Source organism: Tasmannia lanceolata, unplaced genomic scaffold, assembly GCF_043159265.1.
Source record: "Tasmannia lanceolata isolate RefF3 unplaced genomic scaffold, GAP_Taslan_0.1 ptg000044l, whole genome shotgun sequence".
In the NCBI taxonomy this organism is placed as follows: Eukaryota; Viridiplantae; Streptophyta; class Magnoliopsida; order Canellales; family Winteraceae; genus Tasmannia; species Tasmannia lanceolata.
The window spans coordinates 17185364-17207588 of NW_027518721.1; the positions used below are offsets into that span (position 1 = coordinate 17185364).

A 22225-nucleotide genomic window follows, 5' to 3' on the forward strand; every position below is an offset into this window, starting at 1 on the left:
ATTCAATTTTATAGGCTCGGTGATACTGTTCCCGTAAGTAATTTTAAACTTTTTTAGCTTTCAATTTATTGACTGCTTTATGGCATCAATTGTTGTTGTTTGAAGTTTTTATTTATGAAATGATCTCATAAAACACTGTGGTTACAGTTGTTGTCATCAAAACAATATTAGAAATGGTATACGAATTTGGTTTTTCAGGTTAAAAATCACCAATCAGTTGTTTTCCTTTATGGGAAATGTTAAATGGTTTAGAACCAATATGAGTGTGTGAATGCATCATTTCATTTCTTTAGATGGCATTTTATTCCTTATGGCCTTCATTTCTCATATGTTTCTCTTATTTATTCGTATGCGCATTATTCTCAATTCGCATTATTCTCCTTTTAAACAGCTGGTAAGTTAGAACCAAATTACGCTTAGGGCAATCAAATTTGGCAATCGTGTTCTCATTCTTTTGCCCCGTGCGTGCATCACGGGACTGCAACTAGTGAAAACATATGAGTACATGTTTTACCTTATTACACATTTAGTAGAATGGCATAATCATAAGCTGAGTAGAGTTCGATCAATGCGTAACCTCACAACTATTTTACTAATTTTCATTCGAGTAGATATTTTACAGGACCTCACAACTATTTTACTAATTTTCATTCGAGTAGATATTTTACAACACCTGGGATGTGAATTTTCATGAGATATTCTTCCAATCGATGCACTTGGGGTCGAAACAAAACATCCCATCTACCATGCCATCATCTTTCATCGCTGCCCTAAACTTCTCTGAGTTGAAGTCGTCGAATCTGTGCAACATACTTGGAATCGTTAAACACTAAACAATTTTGAGAGCATGTGATCCAATCATTTTAGATTATATATATCTAACTTAGAAGAATACTACGGGTTTCTTTGGCTATCTTTAAAATAATTTACATGTAATCTTATATTCAAATGCCTTTGAATTTAATCATGATTACTTGAAAATAACGGTTGTAATAGTCATAGAAATTATATAGTTAATAGCAATTAAATGAAAAGGACAAAAAGTGAGCCTATGTGGCTGCAATCTCATGCAACAGCCTGTCCACGAAATGCCTTCTGCGATGGTCCCTAGCAAATCCCTCTCAACATTATGCCTCATTTATTTTCCCTATTTAAAAAAAATATATTACCCTAAAATTTGAGTTTTAAAGGCTACTGATATTTGCACTACCATATTTTGATAATGAGACTAACTCACCTTGTATTTTCTTTTTAAATTGGCAGGTGAGAGGTTTTTTGTAATTGTAATTGCCTTTGACAACTGGTTAAAGAATAAAAGGAGTGTTTAGTCTCATTATCAAAACATGGTGGTGTAAATATCAGTAGCTTTTTTAAATTTTCCTTTACTTTTACAGTGAAAACATATACTTTTGAGTTTGGTAACTTGGCAGTGGGAGTGTATTCATGTGAAAAAGCATTCAGAGGAGCACATAGTTAAAATGCCCACATAGAACACAAAAATTAATCTTATCCTTTTTTTAGAAAAAAACTAAATTGTTCTATTCTTTAGAACCCCAGAGTTCGGAAATCCTCTAACACATGCAGCTTTTAATAACATTTTTTTTGATGGGTCAGCTTGTACTAACATCTTATAATTTCCATACGCAAGAGGGAGTACACATACCTTCCTTTGAAAAAAAAGAAATGTTCATATAGACCCATCAAACGCATGATGAAGTTGTACTTTCGACTTGAATCTCGGTATAAACGATTGAAATGCTGGAAAAATACGACATTTGCTAATCCCAAGCCCTAAAAAGATAAGAATCCACAAGAAAATAGTTGTTAATGACCATTAGTATATATTTATAGATTCGGGATGGCTACTGATATTTGGACCACCATGTCATGATAATGACACTAACTTGCCATGTCTTTTCCTTTTCAATTGGCTGCTAAGAGCTTTTCTGGAATTGTAATAGCTTTTGACAACTGATTAATTAGATAATAAAAACTCTTAGCAACCAATTAAATAAGAAAATACAAGGCGAGTTTGTGTCATTATCAAGACATGGTAGGGCAAATATCAGTAGCCGTAGGTTTTTAAAAGTATCTTTACTACACCAAAAAAACCAACCTTGAGGGGTATCTTGTAACGTAGAGTCATGTATCTGCGAAAGCTAGCCATGGTGTTGAAGATTGTTAACGTTGAAACCCTAATGGGCTTTCCATCGTTTGTGATGCATGGGTTCTTAGAAAAGTAGTGGTACGCACTATCTATAAGCATGGAGATACACAAAGGATTTCGCAGAGATGAACCAATTTGGTAGATGAATAGTGAGGGTTGATTTGAATGAGCCACCATGCTCACCATCATAGCATTTACGACCATGTCTCCTGGGATCTGTATAAGCTTACAAGCCTCATGTCAAAATCCATAAGCTTGATCCAGTTTTAAGATACATTCACTAATTAACCATAAACACACACATTTGGGATTTTATAGGCAATTTCACAGAAAGCCATTCAACAGATTTTGTCTTATTCATTTAATTCATCTGAGGTGGTTGTTCTCTCTTGAAAAAGAGAGCCGCGGAATGGCCTTATGCCAAATTGCTTAGCAAATCCCATATATATATATATATATATATGGGATTTGCTACACATACATGACTCTACACTAATTAACCATGGGATTTGCTACACATACGTGACTCTACACTAATTAACCATATATATATATATATATATATATATATATATATATATATATATATGAGTTAAGTGAAGCTACACATATGTGTAGCTAACTTAGCTACACTGACGGCTTAAAATACAGTGGGCCCACATTATTTGGGTGATCCAAACCATTCATTTGCTAGGCCCTCACATTGATAGGGTGTGCCCAAAAAATCAGTTCCATTGGATGATCCCAACCCTTCAAACTGTAGAGGCAAAAATGGACAGATTTGTGAAGGTTTTTACATGTCCATTTTTGCCTCAACAAATCATAGGGTTGGGATGATCCTATCGAGTTGATTTTTTGGGCACACCCTATCTATGTGAGGGGCCATCAAATGAATGCTTTGCATCACCGAAACAATGGGGGCCCACTGTATTTTATGCCGTCAGTGTAGCTAAGTTAGCTACACGAGTGTGTAGCTACACTTTTCTCTATATATGATTTTTTGGGCACACCCTATCAATGTGAGGGCCTATCAAATGGATGGTTTCGATCACCCAAACAATGTGGGCCCACTGTATTTTAAGCCGTCGGTGTAGCTAAGTTAGCTACACGTATGTGCAGCTTCACTTAACTCATATATATATACATATATATATATATATATATATATATATATATATATATATATATGTATCAAATGAACGGTTTCTTCACACATGTGTAGATAAGTTATCTACACACTACCTTAAAATACAGTGGAGGCCCACATTGTTTGGGTGATCCAAACCATTCATTTGATTGGCTCTCACATAGATAGGGTGTCTACAAAAAATCAACTCAATAGGATCATCCAAACCCTTCGAACCGTGGAGGCAAAAAATGGACAGATTTGTGAAGGTTTATACACGTCCATTTTACCTCCACAAATAGTAGGGTTGGGATGATCCTATGGAGCTGATTTTTTATGTACACCCTATCTATGTGAGGGCCAATCAAATGAATGGTTTGGATCACCCAAACAATATGCCCTCCATTGTATTTTAAGGTAGTGTGTAGAAACCGTTTTCTCTCTCTCTCTCTCTCTCTCTCTCTCTCTCTCTCTCTCTCTCTCTCTCTCCATATATATATATATATATATATGAGGAAACTGTTGGTGCGCTTAAGCTCACCAAATTTATGGTGAGCTTAAGCGCCCAATCACATGGGGGCCCACTTTGTTAGGATGATCCAAAGCATTCATTTGAAAGGCCCTTACATAGATGGGGTGTGTACCAAAAATCAGCTCCATAGGATCACCCTAACCCATCCATTTGTGGAGGTCAAAATGGACAGACATTGTTTGTCCCCAAATCTGCCCATTTTTGTCCTCCACAAATGGAGGGGTTAGGATGATCCTATGGAGCTGATTTTTGGTACACACCCTATCTATGATAGAGCCTTGCAAATGAATGGTTTGGATCACCACAAAAAATGTGGGACCCATGTGATTGGGCGCTTAAGCGCACCATAAGTTTGGTGAGCTTAAGCGCACCAACAGTTTCCTCTCTCTCTCTCTCTCTCTCTCTCTCTCTCTCTCTATATATATATATATATATATATATATATATATATATATATATATATATATATATATATGTGAGAAAAGTGTTTCTGTACACGTGCGCAGGGAGCGGCTTAAAAAGCCACCAGTTGGTTGGTATGGCGGGTCCACCTTTGTAGGGTCCACAAAACGCAACCAACCGGTGGCTTCTTAAGCCACTTGTGCGCAGGGAGCTCCCTGCGCACGTGCGCAGAAACACTTTCCTCTATATGTGTGTGTGTGTAAATATATACATATTAACATATGTGTGTGTGTGTGTGTGTGTATATATATATATATATATATATATATATATATAGAGAGAGAGAGAGAGAGAGAGAGAGAGAGAGAGAGAGGTTCCTGAGGTGGCACTAACGCTACCTTATATGAGGTGGCGCTAACAAAACATAGGGGGCCCACTTTGTTTGGATGATCCAAAGCATTCATTTGATAAGCCCTCGCATAGATAGGGTGCCCACAAAAAATCAGGTCCATAGGGTCATCCTAACCCTTCATTTGTGGAGCTTAAAATGGATGGGTATAAACCTCCATATATCTAAACCTCCACAAATGGAAGGGTTAGGATGATCCTATGGACCTGATTTTTTGTGGGCACCCTATCTATGTGAGGGCCTATCAAATGAATGCTTTGGATCATCCAAACAAAGTGGCCCCCCTATGTTTTGCCACCTCATATAAGGTAGCTCTAGCGCCACCTCAGGAACTATTTACTTATATATATATATATATATATATATATATATATATAGGGGAAAGTGATTGTGAGCGGCACCTCATATTAGCTCGTGGGCCCACATTTTTGGGGTGATCCGAGCCGGTCATTTGATAGGCCCTGACGTAGATAAGGGGTGCCCAAAAAAATCAGCTCCATAGAATCATCCCAACCCTTCGTACTGTGGAGGTGAAAGAGGGGGAAAATGGACAGGTAAGTGGGCAAATTTATACCCGCCCATTTAATAAGACAAATTTATACTCGCCCGTTTTTTCGTAATTGTCATTATTATTGCTAGCTTCTTTCTTTACTTATTATTGCTAGCAACCTTTCAAGAAATATTACTTCGGTGTAGTTTTTCATCAATCTAATAAGACAAATCTCTGAATACATACAATTGCAAAGGATGGGCGAGACGTAGCATTTGGAGAAGGTGGCTAGCAAATCAAGATACAAAATTACCAGCGACGTGTTAATGCCACAAAGTTTGCAAATAATACAGATATGTGGGGAGGGCAAAAAACGGTAAAAATCATCCACATTGACGTGTTAAATGGACATTTTTTCAACAGTTTCCCTTTTTTTTTATATATATGCAACTTCAGGAAGGATGCCACACACTATACTTAATACGTACATGTATTATACATTCATAACTATGAAAGGAACCATAGGGAGCAAGCTTACCACATCGAGAATCATCCTTCTATCTATCGGCACGCATCTCAACTTCCCCTTACCATAATTCACTATAAAGACATCGAAGGTTCTACAGTTACCCAAAGTACATAAAGTAAGATTAGAAAGGGTATTATGCATAAATACCAAAATTTTCTTGATTTCTCTAAAACCTCTTTCCAGTGCTGAATGTCATTGAATGAATCAAATTGCAGTTTGAAGTGAAGGATATCCAAGACATGAAGGTTATAAATAAGATCCCAAAGAAAATTATTTACAGTTACTGTGTGTGTGTGTGTGTGTGTGTGAGAGAGAGAGAGAGAGAGAGAGAGAGAGAGAGAGAGATTACAGGAGCATTAACATGTTTTAAAATTTCTTGTTAGGTAAATTTGGGGTATGTAACCCGTACGGGTGTGGCTCTTTTGCTTAGAGTCATAGGTATGGTCCCCATTGACGCAAGTTCAAATCCCCCGGGCTTACCCGATGCGCGTGGTTAACAGGTGGTTGTGCGCATCCGTAGGGAATAATCCCGCCCTAAAAATTGGGGTGTGGATACCCCATGTCAATAAATGTTTTTTTTTTTGTATGTCAACAAACTAGGTCATAAATCAAGTAACTAATTTGAAGAATATGAAATTATCGACGATAGTAGTGTATGTAATCTGCAAATCCATGGGTTCTTGTCTTTTAAGCCAGGATTTTTTTCATGATAAATCAGTGTCTCCATGTCGTGTAATTGGTGGGAGAAGGAGGAATTTGAGAGGGCAGGAATGAGTCGAGGGTGAGCAGTGGCTAAAAAGTTAGCAAAAGTCCATCACATTTGGAGTAGAGTTTTTTGTTTCGTGATTTTTCAGGCTTTTCTTATCCTCTCCTCACTGACTCTCCCCTGTATTCCAGGAAAAAAAATCCCTCGCCCAGCCTCCTCACCACATGGAGAAGCTAATTTATCATGAAATAAATTCATGGTAGCGAAGCGTGCCTGCCTTGAAACTCAAACCCAAGACCATGCTTGTTGTGAGGGTGTGTTTGAAAGCCAATGGAAGGCATTTAATCCCATATTGAAAAGTGGAAGAAACATTTTCCTCCTTATAAGAGGTGGTGCACAGGAAAAGGCTTGGGCCTTTCAAGGAGCATTAAAATTGTTTGGGTGAGCCAAGTTTTACATGAAGTAAAATAAACACACACACTCGCCGCGCTCGGTCGTGGCCATGGTCCGAGGTCTAGGTCTTGGTCATCAATAAAAAAATCTTTTATTTTACATCCTAAATGACTTGTTTATCGTTCAAAATCTACAATTAAGTTTCAATTAGTTTTTATTTCTGAACAGACTCCATTTAAGCATCCATTTATATCTAACGTCTTTATTACCGTTTTCTAAATGTTGTGGTCCGTCTTCTCTGACTTCTCTGAAGAGGCATACCTTCCTTTCGTATTGGGGGTGGTATTCTCTATAAAGAAGGAAGAACACCAGCACCCAGAATACAGATACATAAAAAACAATATAGACATAGACAAAAAAATGATTTTCTCCTTAAGGTTTTTCCGCACTATGTTCCTCCATATCCATTCTATGTTTGAGCAGTTCTTAAGTGATTCTATGAAGATCAATAAGCTAGTTCATGTCTATTGGAGCCTAAGAGAAGTTTTATCTTGGAGGTTGGTCCAAGGATCCTGGATTGTACAGTAGGGGGCGAAAACGATACTTAAGGAGAGTGATCAAGTGGAAAGACTCAGCTTTCTTCTTCATTCAATAAACAACTTTTTTTTTCAAGCAAGGGTTATGTCGTCAAAATCGATTAGTGCATCTGCCTCTCCACTTTCATTAGTAATTTGTTTTTTCAACAATCTTCAAACTCAGTTTCGCCATATATATCATTGAGCATCCATCATACATCTATTGTTCCAACAATATATATCAATTAAGAATCATATTTTGATATTATGGCTACTGAGGCCCCCAAGTCCTCCTCTATTTCCACCACTGTTACAAACATCAGTGTAACCAATGTTCTTGATGTTTCAAAAATCGAACAGTTCAATGGTTCAAATTACAAGTGGTGGAAACAACATATTCTATTTTCATTACAGCAAATTGGGGTGGCTGTTGCACTTACCCAACCATCACCAGTTGAAAACGCAATGTGATTTAATGGATGGAATCAAGCTGATTATGTTTGCAGTTATCATAACTTGAATGGATTGTTAAATGAATTATACAATGTATAGTATTATGATACAGATTCTTTGAATATTTACCATGCACTACTGTAGACACCCCATTTTTCTCCGCTTTAATCAACAAAGAAGTTAGTGTGTCGTTGTCGGGTTCTAGTGTTTTCCATTCCTGTGTCCCTCCCTTATGCTTTCTCGATCTTTTCAATCATTTCCGCCATGTTTCGCATTTTTTCGTTGAGTGTTGAGAGTGGTTATTCGCGAGAATCAAAGCAAGAGAGAATTTGGACCCATTTGCTGGGTCCGCATTGAGCATGTCCTAGTAAAATGAGATCAAACAGGTGTGCCCGGCATTGTTTTTAATGAAGAATATGGCTTTTGAATTTATGCGGACCCAATGAATAAGATCAATTTCTATGGTGGGCATCGTGTATTTTTGCCAATCTAGTGGGGGCCCATTATTGTGAAAAATTAAAATTTAAACTTATGGCTTGTCAAATTGGACAATATGGATCATCCCACAGGACAAATTTAATGAGCACGACGAATTTACACTTTGGTTCATAAATTGAACGATAAAGGGGGGGGGGGCTATTAGGCGAAGATTACGATCCGGTCATTTGAGGAAGATTCCCAAATTCGGTCAATGCCGGTGGGGGGCCCAGTTCGAAATTATATTCTACCCAACCAGTAGATCGAGGATCTAAGATCGTTGAAGAATGTGGATTATACTCTAAATCTAGCCTTGCAGAACGGTTGTGTTCGAATAAGACTAAATGGATTCATACATTGTTTGCAACAGAGAAGCGAATTTTCGGCCTTGTGGGGCCCTCATATCAAGATTGGTTTGTGGGGCCCTCATTTCAAGATTGGTTTGAGAGGAGGGGCCTACTGTGTGTTTTGACTATTTCGTGGGAGGCTCACCATGCGTCTTACATGTGTGGACCCACCGCGTGAATCCAATCATTTTCAAGAAATTAAAATATTGAATCCTGAGATTGGTCAACTTGGAATAAAGAGGTGTATCATCTTTGAAAATCATGGAATTTAATTCCAAAATGGAAATTCGTTCCAATATAAGTGGAGTAAAGGACCCGCATGCAATTCTCTTTCCAAAATGGGAATTTTGCTATTTTAACTAGAGTTGGTGCCTTGGAAATTTTCTAAAAAAAAGGAGGGAGGCATCGGCTGTCCAAATTGATAGTTTCCTGTTGTTCGAAAGGCAAGCAATGTCTATCTATGGGTTGGACGGCTAAGATGATCTCAATAAGAATTGTATGGGACGATGAAATCGGCAGTTTCTATTCTCCTCTCAGGATATTGATGTACATGCTAAATGGAGATCAAGGGAAACTGCTAAAGAAGGTATGTATGATGTTAGTATCGGCAATTTGCCAGCCGAGGATAGATGAGGAAGGAAGCTTTCTAAAAAAAAAAGAGGGGAGTCTCGATTTTGAGAGGGAGGCACTCTGTTTCTCGAAAAAAGAAGAAGAAGAAGGCTCGGACGCTGTGGATCACCCTCTCTCTCGTCCTCTCAATTCTCCCGAGGCTCCCAACCATTCTCCTGGAGTTTTCTGGATGGGGACAAGCTCTGAGATATAGCAAAGCCTTCTCTCCCCCTAGACTCTCCACAGTATTCCCTCTGTTTCTTTACCTCCCACACTCACCCTCTATTTCTCTCCTCCTCTCACCACCCTCACGGCCTCTCCCTCTGGATCTCTCGAACCACCCTTTTCAACCCCACTCACATATAAAAAAAAAAGAGAAAGGAAGGAGGAAACAGAGCATCGAGTTTTAGCTTTCAAAGAAATAAAAAATAAAAAAAAACGTGAAAAACAGAGTATTGAATACTCTGTTTTTCACAATTTTCTTCCTCTCTCTCTCTCTCTCTCTCTCTCTCTCTCTCTCTCTCTCTCTCTCTCTCTCAACTCTCTCTCGGTCGTCTCTCACTCTATCTGCAACTCTCTCTATCTCACATCTTTCTCGAGATCTCTCTCTCACTCTCTCTTGGTTTCTCTCCCTCGGCTTCTCTCACACTCTCATCTATCTCATTCATCTATTTCACTCGTCTCTCAATCACTCTCCTCCTCTACCTCTCTCCCCATCCCCACAGAAAAAAAAAAACAGAAAAAACAAAAAAGAGAAAGAAAAGGAAGAAAGTAAATCGGATCGGATCGAGTGGCAGCGGGATTTTCGGATTTTTCGGCTCTTGGACTCGGCAGAGATCTCGACTACAGGTTAGTACACCATTCTCAGATTTTTCCCGGATGATTCGGTATTTTTTTATATTTTTGCATGATTTTTAAGCATTTAAATGAATTTAATTCAATATTAAATGTGTGTGCTCAAAATCACGATCTGCATGGGTGTTTCAATTCCGTTCTGTCTCGAAATTTAATACAATGGTCTACTTAAATAGATTAAAATAACTATCGGATCGGATCGGACATTGGATCAAAGGTTTTCAAAAATTTGAGTGAAGAGTGGAATTTAATTTAAAATAATGGCTGAGAAATTACGAAATTCGAAAAAATAGCCATCTCAGGATGATCTATTTTTTGGAATTTTAAATTTTTCTTGTATTCATCAGGTCAGAACAAGATTAAAGGACGTTTTCCGGAGTCGTAATTTTCTCGAAAATCGTGTTTTAAAAATAGAAAACTCTTCAAAAATATCTTTTTGACGAAGAAAAATAAATTATATACTAAACGGATTTGAAAATTAATGCAATTTTGTGGGGAAATAATATGATACTGGTACATTCTACCATGAATTTTTGAGAATTTTTAGAATTGGTTTCGTGTATTATTTTATGCTTTCTTTGAAAATTATCAGATTTTGGGAGAATTTTTACAGATATCAGATCACAGATAAAATTCTCACACTTTTTACAGTAGTCTTATATTCCATAGTCCTAGTTTTTGTAAAAGTTTCAGGTGATTTAGATCTTGTTTCATATGGGATGTAGTGTTAATTCATAATTTAGGCTGAAAATTGAAAAATCTGAAATTGATAGTAAATAGTTTCTAAAATTCATGAAAATATCACATCATGCTATATTTATTCATATCTTATTTCTGTCGAAATTTCATTGAATTTTGATTTCTATTTCTAGTAGTTTCTGTGTTATTTTTGCAATCTGGCCAATTAATTGTTAAATCAAAATTAAATATGAGCTTAATGTAAAAATCTATAAAAATCTTCCAGTAAGCTACATTTCATCATATATTACTGCTGTAGAAGTTTCAACTCATTTCGAATTCGTTTGCAACAGTTTCACATGTAAAATCACTCATATGTTTAAAATTGATAAAATTCATTGAAAATCCGAAATTAATTGAAAATCTCTAAAGAACCTTAAATTTCTGTCACATATTAACTCCTTAATCCATTAAAACAGAAATTTTAGGATCATTAGATTTTTCTGAAAAAATGGCCAGTGCATCCATAATCGTATCCCAATTGCACTCGATCTTTGCAATATGAATATTTAAGCTATAGCGTGTTGTTGGCTCCGAGATTCACTGTCCACGAAAATCCTGAGATATGCCAGGCAATAAGATGCTATAACCTAAGTATTAAATTGCACAAGAAAAGAGCGCACGATTCCCTTCCTTGGATGCCATTCGAGGCCGAAATTGGTGAAACCTAGAACTATTGGTATTCCTTAAATGTCTATAAACTGAAAATCCCTGAAATCTGAAATTCATTAACTTCAAAAATTGAAATCGATTCATCTCGTGTCTCTCGGAACCGTTGGGTTACGGTTTCCGTCATAAGAACCATTAGAGCCCAATTTAGGAACACTGGTGTCGTGTCGCGTCCTAAGTTTTAGGGAGTCTTAGGTTTTAGGGAGTCCTAGAGTTAGGAGTCCAGCCTCATCACATACGTTTGCTATGGATAGCAACCGTGCCATAGGTCTAGTTACTCTAGTCACCCAATCTTTCCCTAAGACAAGCCTAGTAAACTAGGATGTAAGCTAACCTGCATTAGTCTAAGGAACAACTTGCATTTAGATAAGAATCATATAGCATCTTAGATGAAATCCTAGGATAATAAAATCCTCAATTTCAATTAAATAACTTCTCCTAAAACTGTTGAAACAGTCAATCCCGTCTAGGTCGGTGTCTTAGTTGAGTTAGGCATAAGTAGCTTAGCTTAGGTGCACCGAACTACGTCGACTCTGATCCCAGTGAGGCTTGGGTACGTAGGCAGCTTGGATGTCTGATGGCATACCAACCGGGAGTCGGCACTACAACAAATTGTGGTGTTTTGTATATTAATTTTCTTGTAAATGCTTAATCAAATCACTTAGGATTTTCCATGAAATTAGAATTTTAGGAGAACTTTCACTTAGATTGAATCCAGACAAATAAAGTAATCAAGATACACATTTACGATTCACATTGAAATTAGATCATAGGATGCATGTCACATAGTTCGCACATTAACATAGAGTTGAATGAGCCATTTAAAATAAATTTAAAAGAGTTAGCTTTTGGAATCGAAGACCGATTATCGGGCAAGAATGGTGCATGTGGTGGATAACTCCCCATACCTTCCATTCTCGTAACCAGGTAGCGAGTCTAGATTTCTGGTTAATTTCGGGTCCTAGATCCCACATCTAGGTGGCGACTCTGTCAGTCTCTTTTGTGTGGAATTCGGATTGCCTTAGTGATCCCAAGTTCACATAAAAGATGAATTAAAATCAATACTAAAAGGCACACGCCAATCGCGTGGGTACGAGAGACCAAGAGAAGGCGTGGCGGCTCGCGCCCCACCCCTCTCGCGGGATCGGGTCCCACAGTTTGGCGACTCTGCTGGGGATCACCTAACTTCATTAAAATTTCAAAAGATAACTCATTTCAATTTAATTTAACTGGCTCATAAAAACTCTATCCTTTCTATGCTTATTAGATTAGTTTGTATGCTTTATTTTCTCATCACATTTTACTTGAACTCAACCTAACAAAACCTGAAGGCATCATAGGTTGCGCGAACTTATTGCACACACTTACATCACTTGCATCTAAACCCTGCATCTCACATGCACACACGTCCTATTTCACGAACCCGGAGTGTTATCTAGCATGGTTGACTGGGATTTCATCACGTGGTGCCTCTGTGCTAGAGAAGCATTCCACCCTTAGCTTAGCACCTTATGGTGCGTAAACGGATCTCTTGTTCACGTACTGATACGCCGGACACTGGTACAGTATATCGAACATGGATTCGCGCTAAGGGAACTCTTGGCCTGACCCCTAGATTAACCCACACATGCATGTAGAATACGAACACATGTGCATCACGTGTGTGAGCCTAGTTTATGATATCTTACCCATTTGTGTCTAGATTAGGCCATGGTCCATCTTCCAATGGTCACGATCGGTCCTTAGATACACGAACAAAGTCATGAGTCGAGATTCTCTCCACTCCGATAGATTAGGATTAGGGTTGATGCCTTCAGGTAACACTGTTAAAATGTGCGAAGATTAAAAGCTTTCCTTTTGGGGTTAGGATATAAATCCCATCATTTCCAAAGATCTCATAGGATTAGTCATTCATGATCTATCCGTTAAAAGCAATCTTATGCTATCTCATCTCATCTCTTGATCGTACGATTTTCAATCTTCTATTATGTGATTCGATCATGTATCCATACTTTCTTTATACTGGCAGGAACTTATCCCAATCTCGTGTTCATGTAATCCTGATCATTCTTGTATCCTTTCTATTGGCTTACAGGCACCATGTCTACTCGTACAATTCTTGATTGGATCCGTGGTACATTAAGAGAATCCCATATCTATGCCATAAGTGAGCAAGAGAAAAATCTCTTCGGCTATGTGGCGACCATTAAGCTCGATTGGGGATTACTCTATGCCGCATCAGAGTGTTGGGATCCCGATCATCATGTCTTCCGTCTTGGCAACCAAGAGATGTGTCCCACCTTGAAGAATGGTGTGCCTTATTGGAGTATCCTGTGGATGGCCCTCTAGTGAAGCCATCCTGTGTTCCAGATTATCATCCTTTGTTCCTTCGCTTAATGAATAATCCAGATGAATCCATGAACTCTTTCATAAAAGGCCAAGAGGTGTCCATGCAACATCTGATTGACATTTACCCTCCTATTGGACACATTGGTGCTGTTGATATTCAAAAAGCCCGACGGCGCGCTTTGAGATTCTGCTCCTTTGCTAGGTTCCTCACTGTCCAGCCTTCTCGCTTTGCGTCAGCTGTTCTTCTGGACCTCGTTGATCAAATGGATTGTGGCGCCAATCCAATTCCTACTATGCTTGCAGAAACCTTTAATGGATTGGATGATATGGCTCGTCTTCGTGCCAGCTCAGGTCCAGGCTCTTATGTTCGCTCCTTCGTTGGTTCTTTCTCAGGATGTCCTGCTTTACTTCAGGTGTGGTTATACCACAAGCTAAAAATCGCAGCTCCTGTGCATTTCGATCATACGTTATACACCTTTAGTAAATGGCGTCATGATGTTTCCTTTGATCATAAAAGCGATTGGGTTGAATGGTTAAATTCTCGCCAACAAGATCAAATTTATTGGCAAATTCCTGGAATCCAAGAAGCTGTCTTCAACACTGGAGAAGCTAACTATGTTCGCCTTCTTGGTCTCAAAAAGACTTCCTTTTATGTTCCTGCCAGGATCCTGCGTCAGTATGGAAGGGAGCAATCTATTGTGCCTCCCCTTCGTCATTTTTATCCGCCTGAGGATCTCAAGCCCAAGATTGTCAAAGCCGTTTCATCTGCTTGGGACGTCAGAATCATCAAACCTTTAAAAGAGTCAGCTGAGGAAGATTGTCGTCCAAAGAAGAAGTCTAAAAAGAATGCTTAGTTCCATGTTTAATCTTATCCATTTATCTTTGAAAGAATGAACCATGTACTCAAGCTTCAATGATTGATCAATAAAGTTCATCTTTCTCTCTCATCATCTTGGTCTATGCGTGCATTATTGTCTACTTCTTTCTGATTTTAAAATATGTCTTTCAAATATTTCAGGGCAGTAAACACCATAGCTAACGCCACTGCTCCTTGGGTTCGGGTCTCTTCACGATTGGAGAGGAATTCTGTCTCTCCACCACCCTCTCTGAGAACCCCAGCATCTCCTTCTTTCTCATGCTCACCAATGGCAGATAACCAAGATGGCCTTCCACCTGCTGCTATTACCGATACTCTTACCTTGATTCTCCAGCAGCTTCAAGAACTCAAAGAGGAGAACCGAGTTATCAAGGCTTAGCTTTCTGAAAAGTTGGGACCGTTGTTGTCCAAGGATAAAGGGCCTATGCACCAAGCAGCTACTTCAGCAGCACCTGCCCAACCAGTGTGCATCAATATCCCTGATAAAGCCGAAGAAGACTTAGAAAAAGAGCAGTACAGCGAGGATCGCAGTAGGCCTTCTCAGTTCATGGTTGATAAGTCTGTTATGGAGAAATTAGAGACTCTTACCAGGAAAGTTTAAGTAATTCAGTTTCAAGACCAAAGTGGTTTCAATCCCAGTGATCTTACTCTATTTCCTGAAATCCGCCTTCCTGCCAATTTTCAAATGCCCGATTTCGACAAATATGATGGTGTGGGTTGTCCAATCACACATTTGCAAATGTTCACCATCATGTGTCAGCCTCAAGGCTTATCTCCTGAGCAAATGGCTCAATTGTTCCCAGTTTCCCTAACCAAGGTTGCTAGGAGATGGTTCATGTTCTTGGACAAGACTCGTTACAGAACATGGAAGGATATCGGCGAACAATTCATCAGGCAGTTCAAATATGATGATAGGACAGAAATCACCAGAAAGGATTTAGAGAGAACAAAGCAAGACTCGAGGGAATCCTTCCTGATTTTTGTAAAAAGATGGAGGAGAATAGCAGCTCAGATGATGGAGCGCCCGTCTGAAGAAGAGCAGGTTCAAATAATCATGAAAAACATTTCCCCCCAGCTCCAGTATCACATGTCATTACAATACTATCCAGACTTCAAACACTTCATTGTGGCAGGCACCCAGATAGAGGAGGCTATGGCTCAAGGTGTATTTAACCGTAGCAACCCAAACCCCAGAGATTTCAAAAAATCCCCGCCAGCCCAAGTCAGTAGTATCTCTCGTTCCAATGCTCAGCCCTCTAAATCCCAAGAACCTTTAGTGATGGACTATGCTCAACCCGCGACCGCACCTCGGCAACAAACCCGGGTAGAATTTACCCCTCTTCCCATTCCATCTTCAGAGGTGCTTAAGCAGTGTCTTGCTTCAGGTCGCATAACCCTACCTGCCATCCGGCCTCCCCCCAATCCTCTACCTGCAAATTGGCGAGCTGACCTACACTGTGAGTACCACAGAGGTCCTGCTCATCTTACTGACAACTGCATTGCCTTGAAATATAGAATCCAGAAACTCATTGATGAGAAAGTCATTGCATTCCAGCCAAGACCCAATGTCACCCAAAACCCGCTACCTGGTCATGCAAATCCTCCTGCTGCCGTTAATGCCATAATCATAGGAGATCCTGAGTTTGACCCTCTCACCCTCATATGTGCTTTAGAACCCGTTTCTGAACCCCAAATCATCTTCTGTGATGAATCATACCCAAGAGAGTCGGTACCTCCCTTGGTAATCACCTACGAGCCACAAGTCCCTCAAATTATCACTTATGATGAGCCTGAATTAGATGAAGTCAGACATGTGACAAGGGGCGGAAGAATTTTCAAACCTGCTGAATTGAGAGTCGAAAATCCAGGGGCATTGGCTCGAGGAGAGGAGCCGCAATATGTGAAAGATCCAGATGATGAAGTGGTGCAGCAGTTGAAGAAAACTCAAGCTGTTATATCTGTATGGGGATTATTGATAGCATCAAAGAAACACAGAGAGGCTGTGTTGAAAGAACTGAATACCACACAGGTATCCTCAGGGATATCTCCGGAGCAACTGGCTGAAGTTGTTGCTCTAACCCAGGCCACCAGGGCCATTAGTTTCTCAGATCAGGAGCTGCCTCCTCAAGGTCGGAATCATGCTAGAGCTCTTCATGTCACTATTGTCTGTGGAGGCAAGAAAGTACCATCTGTGTTGGTAGATAACGGATCCGCCTTGAATGTGTGTCCATTGAGAACTGCCATTACCTTGGGTTTCTGTCCCACTGATTTTGCCGAATCAACCCTTGGTATCCTCGCATATGACAACACCCGCAGAAATGTGGTCGGAGTCCTCACCACCAAGATCGTTATAGGCGGTCAAGAATTTGAGGTTGAGTTTCAAGTTATTGATATCAAGGCCTCGTTTAATATACTTCTGGGACGTCCCTGGTTGCATAAAGAAGGCGCTGTTGCTTCAACCCTCCACCAAAAACTGAAGTTCATAAAAAATGGGAAGTTGTTCACTGTCAGAGGTGACGAAGAGCCAGAAATAGGGCAGATAACAGGAGAAACCTTGATCCTTCCAGTTGCAAAAGCAGATGACTACAACTTGAATGGTTTCGCATTCGACGTTGCTGCTATTTCTTATGAGGATGCCTCTCGGGAGGAGTTGTGTTTGCCGTTTGCCATCAGTCCTGTGGTGGCTAAGATGATGAGAAAAATGAACTACTTCCCTGGTATGAATTTGGGCCGTGATCCAAGCAAGGCATCTCATTGGCGCCCAATCAAAGCAAACCATGGAATTTTCGGTCTTGGATATGTACCTACTGAGGAGGAGGAGGAAGCCATGGAAGAATTGTTGAAATTGAAGGAAGAAATCCGCCGCACCGGAAGGGTACTCCCAATGGCTCCATATTCCTTATCGATGAATGGTCATTTTATCAAAGAAGGTGAGACTTCTGCATACTATGGGTTTTCTGAATCGTGGTATGACTCAGTGACAGGGATCATGATACCCGGTTTTGAAATATTCAGTGGCCTTGCTCTCCCAGAAACAGAACCGCCGATATATTATGTTGAGAAAGCTGTTGAGGACTGGTTAGTCTACCTTGAGCCAGAGGTGCTGGGATCTTTGTTTGAAGAAAATGTGCCTGATGTTGATTATTATTCTGAAGAACAAGAAGAGACAGATTGTGAAGATGTGCTGGTGGCAGTTATTCAGAGTAATGATACCTTAACTGAACCTCAGAGTCAGATTGCACCTGCAACAGAAAATCTTTCAAACTGGAGTTCTGATGTTTTTCCATCTTATTTTATTGCTAAGTCAAGTCTAGTCAAGTCGATTGAATCAGTGTCAGTGCCTAGTCCAGGCGAGTCATTTTCTGATTTTATTTACTATGTGAATCTTGAGCCTGTTCAGGATGAGTCCAATGATAATGATGTAATTTCTTTCAATTCAATGAAATCTGATTCTCAGTATGTCTCTGTGTTTGCTTCTGACTTTAATAATGATAACACTCCCTCCTCAGACGAGGAAGAAGGGATCGACGAAACTCCCCTTGAATTGCAGCATATGCTCAAACAAGAGGAGGAGCGCCGAGCCCAGCCTCTTAGAGATGAAATCGAAGTTATAAACATCGGAACAGAAGATTTAATACAGGAAATACGAATTGGAAATACTCTATCCTCTGAAGAGCGTGATGAATTAATAAACCTACTTAAGGAATATAAAGAAGTTTTTGCTTGGTCCTATAAAGATATGCCCGGGTTGAGTGAAGACATTGTTCAGCACAAGCTACCTTTCTTGCCAGGAATTAAACCTAAAAAGCAGAAGCTAAGGAGAATGAAGCCCGAGTGGGTCTTGAAAGTAGAGGAAGAGGTTACTAAGCAGTTGAATGCTGGATTTTTGCAAGTAGTAGAATATCCAGAGTGGCTCGCAAATATAGTACCTGTACCGAAGAAAGATGGAAATGTGAGAATGTGTGTAGATTTCAGGGATTTGAACAAGGCAAGTCCAAAGGATGATTTTCCTCTACCACATTTCGATATCCTGGTAGACAATACGGCCAGACATGAATTACTATCTTTCATGGATGGTTTCTCGGGCTACAATCAAATTAAGATGGCACCCGAGGACATGGCTAAGACCTCGTTCATTACACAATGGGGGACATATTGCTATCGGGTAATGCCATTTGGTCTTAAGAATGCTGGTGCGACATACCAAAGAGCAGCTACAGCTTTACTCCATGACATGATACATAGAGAAGTCGAAGTTTATGTTGATGATATGATTGTAAAAGCCAAGGAAAGGAGAGATCATATCCCGAATCTTAAGAAGTTCTTTGAAAGAATACTCAAATACCAGCTTCGCCTGAATCCTAGCAAGTGTGTATTCGGGGTTACCTCTGGTAAGTTGCTTGGATTCATGGTGAGTCAAAGGGGTATAGAGGTGGATCCTCAAAAAATTAAGGCTATCCAGGAGATGCCGCCACCTAAAACCGAGAAGGAAATTCGGGGATTCCTAGGAAGGATACAGTTCCTAAGACGATTCATTGCCCATCTTACATCAACTTGCGAACCTATCTTTAAGCTCTTAAAGAAAAACTCTTCCAAAGAATGGACGAAGGAATGTCAGCAGGCCTTTGAAAAGATAAAGCAAAGTTTGTCTGAGCCACCAATAGTAGCACCAGTGATACCGGGGCATCCTTTGCTGCTTTACTTGTCAGTAACAGAAACCACAATTGGTTGTATGTTAGCACAGCAAGATCCAGGAACCAAGCATGAAAAGGCTGTGTACTACCTTAGCAAGAAGATGTTGGAGTATGAGCAGAAGTACAATGTCCTAGAAAAAACCTGCTTAGCCTTGGTTTGGGCTACTCAGCGACTCAGGCATTACCTTTTATCACATAAGGTCTTGCTCTTGTCAAGGATGGATCCTCTGAAATATCTCTTTGAAAAACCAGCCTTGACAGGCAGGACTGCCAGATGGTTATTGTTGTTGTCCGAGTTTGACATCACCCATGTAACCCAAAAATCAGTAAAGGGCCGAGTCATTGCTGAGCAATTGGCAGAAGCACCCCGAGAAGAAAATCAGCCTTTCAAGCCGATGTTCCCAGATGAAGAGATCATGATGATAGAAGATGAATATCCAGAGACTGGTTGGACCCTCTATTTTGATGGAGCAGCAAACCAAACAGGACAAGGAGTAGGGGCATTGCTGGTGTCACCTCGAAATGAGCATGTTCCCCTTGCCGTTAAGTTACAATTCAATTGCACCAACAATATGGCAGAATATGAAGCATGCATTGTTGGGCTTGAGGCCGCATTGGCCTTAGGCATAGAGAATCTTGACGTATATGGAGATTCGAAGCTAATCATTTGCCAAACTCAAGGAGAGTGGAGAACCAAAGAAGAAAAGCTATTGCCATATCATGAATACTTGGATGCTCTTGCTAAACAATTCCAATGCATCACTTTCAGTTATCTACCAAGGTTGAAGAATAGATTCGCTGATGCCTTAGCGACATTAGCTTCTATGATTGACATACCTCGCAATATGAAGATGATGCCCATCACGGTTCAAGAGCAATGGCCTCCTGCATATGTGATGCTATAGAAATAGCTGCAAGATGTCCCGATGGAAAACCATGGTATACGGACATAAAGAACTACATCCCAGGCCAGGGGCATCCCAATGAGGCGTCGAGTAAATAAATAACGACTTTGCAGAGATTGGCAGCTAATTTTGTCATTTGTGGAGGAGAGTTGTATCGACGGTCTTTCGACGGAATTCAACTCTTATGTGTCACTGAAGATCAGGCAGAAGAAATTATCGCAGATATTCATGAAGGGGTGTGTGGGCCTCATATGAATGGAAAGATGCTGGCAAAGAAGATCCTACGTCTGGGGTACTATTGGCCAACATTGGAAGCAGATTGTCATACATTTGTGAAGAAATGCTATAAATGTCAAATACATACGAATCTCATCCATGTACCACCCACCGAATTGCATTCTCTTACCTCTCCTTGGCCATTTTCGATATGGGGAATTGACATCATTGGCAAGATTTCTCCTAGGTCATCTAATGGTTACGAGTACATACTCGTTGCAATTGACTACTTCACCAAGTGGGTCGAGGCCGCTTCTTATGCAAAGCTTACATCCGCATCAGTTGCTAAATTCATACGCACCAATATCATATGCAGATATGGAATTCCCCATGAACTTATCTCAGATAACGGATCTCATTTCAAAAAAGAAGTAATCACTCTTTGCGAAGAGTTCAAGATTAAGCATCATAAATCCTCATCTTATCGGCCGCAGACAAATGGAGCAGTAGAAGCTGCAAACAAGAATGTCAAGACTATCATTAGCAAAATGTCAGAAACTTATAAGGATTGGTCGAATAAGTTGCCGTACGCCTTGTGGGCTTACATAACATCAATTAGAGCTTCAACTGGGGCAACCCCTTACTCTCTTGTTTATGGGATGGAAGCAGTGCTACCTGTTGAGATCCGTGTACCTTCGCTTCGAGTATTGACTGAGGCTAAGTTGCCAGAAAATGAATGGGCAGATGCCAGATATAAAGAGCTGAACATGCTGGATGAGAAGAGGTTAAAGGCGCTTTACCATGTGCAGGGTTATCAGCGCAGAATAGGCAGAGCTTTTAATAAAAAGGTTAAAATCAGAGATCTAGAAGGCAATCTTGTTTTGAAAGAGAACCGAGCACCAGTGTTTGACCCAAGGGGCAAGTTCAAACCAAATTGGTCAGGACCATACATTGTGGACCAAATCTTACCCGAAAAAGCCGTCAAGCTCCGTAATTTGAATGGAGAAATATTGCCAGAACCAACAAATCTTGATCAACTCAAGAGGTTTTATGCTTGAACACCGGAAGGCCGTCTTTTGGCCGAATAAATCCCAAATTCATAACCCAAAATTAAAAAATATATAACCTTTTGCAAACCCTTTTGAGCCTAAATAAAATTTTCCTTCAAAACCCAATATGCTAGGGGCATCCGCCATGAACTACGCATGACCTGATCCCTACACTAGGGTACGTAGGCAGCTCGGTCAAACCGAGTTCGGTTGTTTCAAAAGAAGAAAATCAATTATTCCAAAAAGAAGTTTTAAAAAAAAAAAAGGAAGAAAAAAAATCCATGCAAAAAGAAAAGAAAAATTGAAATACCTTCGAATTAGGGGCATTCGCCCTGAACTACGCATGACCTGATTCCTACACTGGGATACGTAGGCAACCTGTTCACAGGTTCGGTCGAAACCCTTGCAAAACCTTAAGCCATTCTTTGAAAAGCCCTACCTCACCTATAAAGTCCTTTTGGTGTTCAAGTAAAAAGAAAAAGACAATGAAAAAATAAAGAAAAAGAAAAAAAGAAATGGAGCTTGAAGATCCGCTAGATTGAAAACCTGAAAAGGCGATCTAGGCAAAATTTAGAATCATTTCCCTGCTAAGTTGAAAACCTGAAAAGGCGACTTGGGCAAAAGTTAAGGGTGTAGCCTGCTGAGTCAAAAACCTGAA

The 22225-nt window shown here is 39.9% G+C and overlaps 1 protein-coding gene across 1 annotated transcript in view; it reads right to left on the reverse strand.

Moving 5' to 3' along the window:
* Positions 1-688: 688 nt before the first annotated feature.
* LOC143863357 (fatty acyl-CoA reductase 3-like) overlaps positions 689-22225 on the reverse strand; it is a 33077-nt gene continuing 11540 nt past the window's right edge. The window contains exons 2-5 of the mRNA XM_077374037.1: positions 5665-5746; positions 2117-2383; positions 1664-1791; positions 689-800 (exon numbers count right to left, since the gene is read on the reverse strand). Coding sequence (XP_077230152.1) covers positions 689-800; positions 1664-1791; positions 2117-2383; positions 5665-5746 — 589 coding nt within the window. The remainder of the gene's footprint in view (positions 801-1663; positions 1792-2116; positions 2384-5664; positions 5747-22225) is intronic.